Source organism: Carlito syrichta, unplaced genomic scaffold (assembly GCF_000164805.1).
Source record: "Carlito syrichta isolate Samal-C Ts95f unplaced genomic scaffold, Tarsius_syrichta-2.0.1 Scaffold308837, whole genome shotgun sequence".
Taxonomy (NCBI): domain Eukaryota; kingdom Metazoa; phylum Chordata; class Mammalia; order Primates; family Tarsiidae; genus Carlito; species Carlito syrichta.
In genome coordinates, this window is record NW_007252933.1 from 277556 (window position 1) to 287448 (window position 9893).

The 9893-nt window shown below is 42.8% G+C and overlaps 1 protein-coding gene across 9 annotated transcripts in view; it reads right to left on the minus strand.

Moving 5' to 3' along the window:
- Window positions 1-9642, minus strand: part of INPP4A (inositol polyphosphate-4-phosphatase type I A) — a 67653-nt gene extending 58011 nt beyond the window's left edge. For all 9 annotated transcript variants that reach the window (XM_021716557.1, XM_008066054.1, XM_021716553.1 and 6 more), the window contains exons 1-3: window positions 9579-9642; window positions 8487-8695; window positions 7917-7961 (exon numbers count right to left, since the gene is read on the minus strand). In XM_021716557.1, coding sequence (XP_021572232.1) covers window positions 7917-7961; window positions 8487-8592 — 151 coding nt within the window. In that variant the 5' untranslated portion in view covers window positions 8593-8695; window positions 9579-9642. The remainder of the gene's footprint in view (window positions 1-7916; window positions 7962-8486; window positions 8696-9578) is intronic.
- Between the last annotated feature and the right edge of the window lie 251 nt (window positions 9643-9893).

Sequence of the window (9893 nt, forward strand, 5' to 3'; positions counted from 1 at the left end):
GTCCAACTTTTATCCTTCCTTTTTTCTTTTTTAGGAAGTGGTAAGCAGAAAAGTACACCCTCACCCCAAAAAAGCATTCATACCCTAATCCTCAGAGCCTGTGAATATGTTACATTACGTGGCAAAAGAGACTTCACAGATGTTACTAACGTTATGGATCTTCTGATGGATTATCTGGATGACCTCAATCTAATTACAAGAGCTCTTAAAAGTAGAAGAGAAAGGCAGAAGAGTAAGCTATCAAGACATGACAATGGAGGAAGAGGCAGGAGAGATTCAAAGCATGGAAGGCACTCAACCTGCCATTGCTGGCTTTGAAGATGGAGGAAGGGGGCCATAAACCCACAAGAGGAACGTGGTGGCCTCCATGAGTTGGGTCCTAAATCCTAAAACCACAAGGAACAGAATTCTGCCAACAACCTGAATGCACAAAGAAACAGATTTCTCCCGAGCCCTAGGAAAGAAATGCAGTCCTGCTGACACTGATTTTGGTGTTATGAGACTCTAAGCAAAGGCCCAGCTAAGCACACTGGATTTCTGACCAAAGGAATCTATAAGGTAATATATTTGCATTGTTGTTTTTTTTTTTTTTTGAGTTGGAGTCTCACTCTGTCACCCAGACTGGAGTGCAGTGGCATGCTCTCGGCCACCGCAGCCTCGACCTGCTGGGCTCTGGTGATCCTTTCGCCTCAGCCTTCCAAGTAGCTGGAACTACAGGCGCGCACTACCACGTCCAGCAAGTTTTTGATTTATTGTAGAGATGAGGTCTCGCCAAGTTGCCCAGGCGGGTCTTGAACCCGCGGGCTCAGGCAATCCACTCACCTCAGCCTCCCAAAGCATGGGATTACAGGCTGAGCCACCGAGCCCGGCTTGCATTGTTTTACAGACTAAATGTGTAGTAATTTGTTGTGACAGCAATAGCAAACTAAAACAAAGAGTTAGTGCTTTTTGTGTTTTGTCCAAGAAATCTTCTCCTGCCCTGAGGTTGTGAGTTTCTTATGTTTTCTTCTAGAAGTTTTATGATTGTATTACTATTTTAAATTCTCTTCTGTTTCTTCTAACTGTGCCTCAACAGGCATACCCTGATTTGACTGGTCTACTTGCTCTCTCTCCTCTTTAATGTATAAATACCCTTAAATGGCCTATGGTTTCTCTCTGCCTGCCTTTTCATCAGGTGTTGACATTCATGCAAGATCGGAATATTTGGGTCTTTCAAGTAGTAATGATGGTGGATGAACTGAGATATAACAGGTGGCCAAGCTACAAAGATTAATTTTACTTGAAGGCTGATGGGCCTGTGGCCACCTTCGGAAAATGCTTTCCCACAAGTGACATTCTCTCCTGGTCTCATCCTCTACCCAGCCTACTTTAATTCCTGGCTCAAGCTCCATAGCTTCCATGAAATTTTCTTTGAGCAGCTTACAATCATGTCCCTTCTGTTTATCACTTACATCACTTATTTGGCATATTTCCATGGAAACCATACATCTCTGATATGTATGCCTTGTCTCTCCAGTCTAATCATCTGAATCCCAGCTGAACAAACAATACATAAATGCTGAACAAACAATACATAAATGCTGTTGAAGTAAGCTGGTAAAACATTTCAAGTGCAGTCACTCGACTTAGCAACTCCATATCCAAGAATATATCCTAGGGAAGTAATCAGCAAAATGTATGAAATGCAGGAACATCAAAATGTATGAATATAAAAATGTATGAAATGTATGAAAATCAAAATATATGAAAATCTATGTACAAGTATGTTCACTGTGTTAGTACCAATAACGGCATATTAGAAACAACCTAAGTATCTAAAAATAGGAGACTGGTTAAAATAAGTATGGCACGGCTGCATAAAATAGACTCTATGTAGGCATCCAAAATAATGAAGCAGATCCCATATACAGTAAAATAAAAAGGTATTTTGTTTCATGAAAAAAGCATGTTAAGAACACTAGAGCCAGGCTCGGTGGCTCAGCCTGTAATCCCACGCCTTTGGGAGGCTGAGGTGAGTGGACTGCCTGAGCCCGTGGGTTCAAGACCCGCCTGGGCAGGCGAGACCTCATCTCTACAATAAAATTTTAAAAAACTAGCCGGGCGTGGTAGTGCGCGCCTGTAATTCCGGCTACTTGGAAGGCTGAGGCGGAAGGATCGCCGGAGCCCAGCAGGTAGAGGCTGCGGTGGCCGGGAGCGGCCACGGCACTCCAGTCTGGGCGACAGAGTGAACCAACTCAAAAAAAAAAAAAAAAAAAACGAACACTAGGATGACACGTTTGTAAATAAATAATTTCATCACTTTTGCAACCAAAATTAAAAATTTCTGTACAGCACCTGTGAGGATAAAAAAAAAATTGGAAGGATATATACCAAAATACCAACCAATTATCTCTCTCCAAGAGAGTTTTCTTTTCCTCTAATATTTTCTGTATTAAATGTTTTACAATGAGCACGTTAAATTTTTTAAATGAAACAGATTTTATTTTAAAAGTCAAAATGTTTGTTCACTCAATCATTCAGCTCCTGTGCCTCACTTTTTATTTTTTATTATTTTTTTATTTTTTAAGTTGGAGTCTCACTCAGTCACCCAGACTGGAGTGCAGTGGCTGCTCCTGGTCACCGCAGCCTGGAACTGCTGGGCTCCAGCATCCTTCCGCCTCAGCCTTCCAAGTAGCTGGAACTACAGGCGCGAGCTACTACGCCCAGCTAAATTTTTTTGATTTATTGTAGAGATGAGGTCTTGCCAAGTTGCTCAGACAGGTCTCGAACCCGCGGGCTCAGGCAATTCACTCACCTCAGCCTCCCAAAGCACGGGATTACAGGCTGAGCCACCGAGGCCGGCTGTGCCTCATTTTCTTAAAAAATGGTGGTAAAATTTATTTAACATAAAATTCATCTTCACCTGTTTAAGCTGTTTCTTCCTCCATGTGCCTAATTAACATGACTATATTACTGCTCTTGGTTCACCACACTGAGAAATGTTGTGATTTCTATTATAGGGGATGAGGATTTTTAACTCAATTATACCAATTCTCATCCTCTTTCTATGCTCATTTTAGCTTAATTGTTTTTGTTCTTTATTTTTATTTTAAAGATGTGGAGTACAATTCAGGGTTAGGTAACAAATGGTCATTACAGGTAAAGTTTGGGCCTTACTTTGGTCCCCTCTTCATCTGGTTTGAGATCACCCTTACTGATGAAGATCTCCCTTACCTCCCACCCATGGCTGTTTCCCACTACTGCCAATACCTTTCTTATAGTATTATGATAATTGTTCAGGGTCTGCTTATGAGTGAGAAAATGTGGTACTCAGTTCTTTGTATAGATCACTGAGTATTAGTATTTGTAAAGATCACTGACTCTAAATTCATTCAATTTGCTGCAAAGTTCATAATTTTGTCTTTCTTATGGTTGCATAATATTCCATTGTGTATATGTACCACATTTTTTATCCAAACTACTTTTGATGGCAACACAGTTGGTTCCATGTTTTTGTTACTGAAAATAATGCTGCAACAAACATACATGTGCAGTTATCTTTTTCACAGAGTGATCTGAGTTCCTCCTGGTATAGTCCCAGAAGGGGGATTGCTAGGTCATATGGAAGGTTGATTTTTAGATCTTTTAGGAATCACCACACTGTTTTCCACACAGGTTGTACTAGTTTACACTCCCACCAACAGTGTAGAAGTGTTCCCTTTTCCCTGCATCCTCTCCAGCATCTGTTGTTTTGGGGTTTTTTTGAGTAATTGATGATGGTCACTCTGACTGGAGTTAGGTGGTATCTCAGTGTGGTTTAATTTGCATTTCTTTGATGACTAGTGAGGCTGTGCATTTTTTCATGTATCTGTTGGCTGCTTGAATGTCTTCTTTTGAGAAGTTTCTATTCATATCTTTCGCCTACTTTTTAATACAGCTGTTTTTTTCTTTTCAATGTATTTGAGTTCCTTGCAGATCCTAGATGTCAGGCCTTTGTCAGATACATAGTTGGCAAATATTTTTTTCCATGGCTCAATTGTTAAATCTACATTCTTCATGATTTAAGTTAAGCAAGTATTATGAGCCATGTTGGATTCCTTTCACTTCTCCATTGTGAGGACCCTGTTTCCTGGATAACAAGACTTCTTTTTGTTCATTCTCTCTTTTGGATGAAATATATCATCAACTAACTTTCAGAGAAAGAATGCAAGGGAAGTAAATCTATTTGAGACTCTGTATGGCTGAAACGAGTTTCTTTCTTCCTTCACATATGATTGATAGTCTGGTTGGGTAAAGAGTTCTAGACTGAAAATGTAAATACAGGTATTATCTCACTGTCTTCAAATTTCCGGTGTCACTGAGACACTCCATGCCAATTTTATTTCCTGATTCTTGAACATGACTTGTTTTTTTCCTTCTGGAAGTTTTTAGGATCTTTATTTTATTCTGAAATTTATTCATTTACTCTGAAATTTCACCATGATACACCTTCTTATGGGTCTCTGTTATCATTATGCTGGGCCTTGATAGGCATTTTTAACCTAGAAACATATTTTTCAGCTCTGAGAGATGACTTCTATTATTTTTTAAATAATTTCCTCCCTTATATTCTTCTCTATTTTTATCTTCTAAATATAGGACCTCCCAGATCTACTCTCTAATTTTTCATTTCTTTCTTACCTGTTTGCTATTTTGTTTTTAAGATGTTACTTATGGGGCGAATTCCTTGATGACCCTTTAAACTTTACTGAAGTTAAAAATCTGGCTAAGCTCGATGGCTCAGCCTGTAATCCCAGCACTTTGGGAGGCCAAGGCGAGTGAATTGCCTGAGCCCATGGGTTCGAGCCCAACCCGGGCAACTTGGTGAGACCTCGTCTCTACAATTAATCAAAAATTAGCTGGGCGTGGTAGCGCACGCCTGTAGTTCTGGCTACGTGGAAGGCTGAAGTGGAAGGATCACCAGAACCCAGCAGGTTGACACTGGAGTGGCCATAAATGTCCTACTGCACTCCAGCCTAGGCAACAGAGTGAGACTCTAACTCAAAAAAATAATAATAAAATAATTAAAAATAAATTAATTAAAAATAAAAATTTTCATCTATATTTTAAATTTCCAAGATTGTTCTTATTCTCAATTGTTCTTTTTTCTTTACAGTATCCTGTTTTTGTTTTATATATATACTATCTTTTCTTGAGTATATACATTATAATTTCTTTGGCATTTTCTGCAATGCCTGTTTCTTCCAAGTTGTTTTTTTTCTTTCTTGTTGCAGTCTTTCCAAAGGTCTGGTGATCTTTAACTATCTTTTCATTTTGTTTTAAATTAAATTTGAAATATAATTTATATAGAGAATGTATCCATACACACACACACACACACAATGAGTTTTAATAAGCACATATACCCATATAACCACCACCAGAGTCAAAGCACAGAACATTTTCATTACCCTAAGGGTTCTCTGCTCCCTTTCCAGTCAGTTTTCATACCAATCCTAGACAACCAATAACCCGTTTTCTATCATTACAGATTAATTTTCTTGAGTTTCATATAATGGAAGCATGCAATACACAGCCTTTTGTGTTTGAGTTCTTTCACTTTGCATGTTTCTGAGATTCATCCATGTGGTTATGCATATCATTCCTTCTCCTTGCTGAATGGCATTCCATTGCATGCACGTACCATAGTTTTCCTGATGGTGAACAACTGGGTTATTCCAGTGTTGGTTGGCTACTATGAATAAAGCTGCAAAGAACACTCATGTACCAATCTTTGTGTAGCCACAAGCCCACCTGTTTTTAAGAATGAGGTACTGCTGAGGCGAGAAGATTGCCTAAACCCAGAGGTTTGAGCCCAGCCTGGGCAACTTGACGAGACCTCGTCCCTATAATAAATCAAAAAATTAGCCGGGTATGGTGGCTCTCGCCTGTAGGCTGAGGTGGAAGGATTGCCTGAATCCAGCAGTCCGGCAGGTCAAGGCTGAGGTGGCCATGAGTGTGCCACCGCACTTCAGCCTGAGCAACAGAATGAGACCCTGACTCAAAAAAAGAAAGAAAAAAGGATTAGGTACTGGAAGGCTATCTGCTATCGAATGTGCTCAGGTGGGTTAGGTGGGTTCCAGTTCAGCAACTGGGTGGTTGGCAGGCCTGCTACTGGTTGGGCTCCAGAAGGCTAGGGTCTCTCTAGGGGGCATAGTAGTTCACTTTCTTCTGAAAGAGTCTCCTGCCTAAAGGCACAAGCCCAGCAGAACTGGGATGAGAAGAAGGTTGGAGGTGGGGGAAGTTATTATTTATAAAAAATTCCCACTTAATCACCATTCAGCCTGGCCACTCATCTCCGCTCCTCTGTGCTGCTGTATTCATCCAGAGTCTCTCTGCTTCTCAAGTTTCTCAAGGGAATAAACCTCTGGACCCTGCAGGGCTGAGGGCATGTGGTGGGAACCTGAGTTCAAACTCTTCCTTATGCAAACTGTTCAATAAGTCCCCGTCTTGGTCTCTTGACTGTTCCAGCACTGGGACAAATTCTCTACTTTGGCCTCCACCACTCTCACATTCAAGTCCTACCTCTTTCTGCTACTCTCTCCTATTTACTATTCCTCCATCTACTCCCTCCTCCCAAGTGACATTCGGGGGCTCCAAGCATGTTCCACTGTTCAGAGATTGTGTTTTTGTTTCTTATTTATCCTGATGTTTGGGATCACTTAAGATAAAGGAGTATTTGGATACATGGTGCTCACCCTGCTGTCATGAAGCTAAAGTCCCTGGGGTCAGTTTTGTAATTTGTAAAAATAATTAAGGTTCCTCTGATGTGGAGGTAGACAGATATGAGGAAATCTCAGGGTTAAAGGCAGCTTCTCCCCATACCTTCCTTTCCCAGTATGTAGCACAGTGCTCAATCCCCATTGTAGAAACAGTCATCAAGTCAAGGTTGGGAACCCCTCTGAATTTGTTTAGGAACATTTAGTCTGAAATGGGGACATTTTCAGAGTTTATTATTAATTTGATAATAATATACTTGTACTTTATGTGTTTTGAAATTTGTCCGAGTCTTTTTTTTTTGCAAGAGGTGGGTGGAGGAGGGCTTAACTGCCTTGATCTTCTTTGTCTCTCAAATAAGCAGTAACATCCCCAAACAATATGTGAGGGTTTAAACTGGTCCAGCAAGGTCAAGCAGCAGGCTCAAGGCCAGTTGTTTGACACAGCTGGGACTAGAACCAAGGCCATCTGACTCCCCAGGAGGTGTGTCTTTTATGTCATACCTGGACATCGTTGCCAGGTCACCGAACAATCCTGACCACCACCAAGGAATGAGAGAAGGGAAACAAGCACTGAGTAACGCCAGGCTCTGGAGGAGAAGCATCTCAGGCCTCCTAGGTGAGACACAGTGATGCCATGCTTCCCTGACCCCAGGCTCAGCACATTCTAATCTATTTTTTACTACGGTCTCATCAGATCCTAGCTGAGAGGGAGAGTACACAGGTGTCACCACTGTCCTTTATACAGTAGGGAACCAAGGGTTAGAGATCTAAATTCAACCATGCAAGGTCTCGTGGTCCGGGATGACAAAGCTGAGCCCTAAGCCCAGTTTTCTTAACCCTTCCTACCATCTTCCAGAGTTGGGAGGAGGAGAGAGGGAGGCAGTCTCTACTGGGCTTACCTCCCTGCCCCAGACACCTATGGAGACAGCACATCCCCCCAAGGATAGCAGGTCCCAAGCTGAGGAGATATGAGTGCTGTGGGTACTGGCCTCCAAGGTCCCTTCCTATGCACAGGAAGTTCACACCTGCGTCAGGGCTTCATCATCTCAGAAACACTGCAGCAATGGCAGCAGCAGCACCAAGTTCTTTGACACAAACTCAGACTGGTGGTAGTATTTTGCTTTCATTTCCGTTTTAAGCAATGTATCTTTTAAAACAAAAAATTAAAAAGATACTTACCTAAGCTGAATTCCAAAATGGGCTCATCTGGATCTTGTATATTTCCTGAATAGAAAAGAAATAGGGAGGAAAAAAATACCTCAATCAACTTTTTCCTGTTTTTAGGTTTAATGCTAAAAAACTCTACTTTTTCCCCAAAAAAAACTTTTATGCAAGATGGCTTCTTCAACTTCACAACCAAGCCCCACTCTCTTCCTCAGATCTACATGCCCACAACAGAGAGAGCTCTGATCACATCCTGGGCATGCGCCACACAGGCAATGTGAACATTCCCACATCACCTACAGGCAAATGGGCCCTAGAGGCGCCACTAAACTGGAAAACTGATGAGGTCAGGTTGCAGCAGAAGCAGTTTCCACGAAGAGGGCTGACACCGTCCCTGGTTTCCTGGTTCAACCAGAGAGATGCCATACCAGGCACCCTGCAGTCTGAGGCGGTCATGGGAGCTCATACTGCCTGGCTGCCAGATGCTCCAGGAAGTTGGCTCCATCTTCTCAGTGCTGCTACAATTTGGGGTCCACAAGCCGTGAGCTTGTACCAGGAGCCTGGCCTGGGCCCTGTGAGGCTCACCTGCCAGAGAAAGGCCCAGCATGTCAGCTGCCACATCAATGGTGGAAGCCCGCTGCATCGCACGGGCCCTGGCGCCATGGCGAGGGCTGTGCTCTCTTGCCGTCATGATGTCATTTGTGATGATGTGCTTCTTGTTCCTGGGTCAGACCACGCCTGATTCCCCGGGAAGCGCTGTCACCAAGCCCTAATCCCCTAAGGTGGAAGTAGCCCTGAGAAATAAGAGCAAACACTGGTAAGAAACCACAGGGATGGTAACTGAAAGACACTGTGCTCTCATGGAGAACCTAACCTCACATGGGCGAGATGCAGTGACAGATGAGGAACTAGGGAGGAGCATCTGTTGTTCTAGGTCCCTCCTGGCCACCTCTTTCTCACTTCCCAGCACAGAATACACATGGAATCCCATAAAGAAACCGGGTACCCTTCAACAGAGACATGCCACAGTAAATGATGGTTTCTAAGTAATCATAAAATATGGCTTTTGAGAGTTCCTTGTCATTATGCTCTTCTGTTTCTGAGTCTCCAACAACCTTTAAAATGCAAGTCAGCTCACCACAACCTCTGTGAGAAGGGTGAGAGCTGCCGGAGAGTCTGCCGCTCAAGGCTCCACCAGTATTGCAGAACACTGACCAGATAGCTCATGCTTCTCACCTGCTTGCTTGCCTTCCAGGGTTACACAAACTTCATGTATGTCTCAGTCTCAGGCTTTCTTTCCCACAAAGCATGTAAGTGATAATCTAGACCTAATTGAAGTGGATGGCGCTGTGCTATGGATGAGGAAGGCTCTGGGCAAAATGCCGCCAGAGGCTGAGTCAGACAGACACAGAGCACGGAGCTCACACTGTCTCTCAGAAGTAGCAGGAAAGGAGTTTTAGGTTTTTCCAACCCTATATGCTTACAATTCCTGCCATCTCTAGAAGAAACCAGCCTTTAGCAGTAATGATAATCAGACTGAGCAACAAGCCTGTTTAAAACACCCTCTCAAGCATCTCCACATATCCAGAGACTGCCCTGTCTTCTCAAATGGTGTCCATGCCTCTGCGACTGAAGTACTTAGGCTCCTGCCCCTGGGTTAATTCACTAGCGACTTACTAGACATGTTTGTCCTCAGACCACATGGCATTTCTTCATAGAAGCATGTCCAAATCCATCATCTAAAAACAGAAAAGTATAAACTTAACAAGCTGGTCAAACATTAAGTTCCTAGAAACACGGGGTAGCCAAGAGCTACTCCATGTTTGTGTGAGCTCCACACCCCAATCTAACCTTTGGGCTCGAAAACACAAGTTTTGCTCAAACCCAAAAGAATGAGAAAGAGAAAGTGAACATTCCCTCCCCTCACAGGGGTGATCTGTTGGGAGTCTGGGCCTCCTCTGAAAAGCCAAGCGGGCAGCTGGGTGTGGGCGA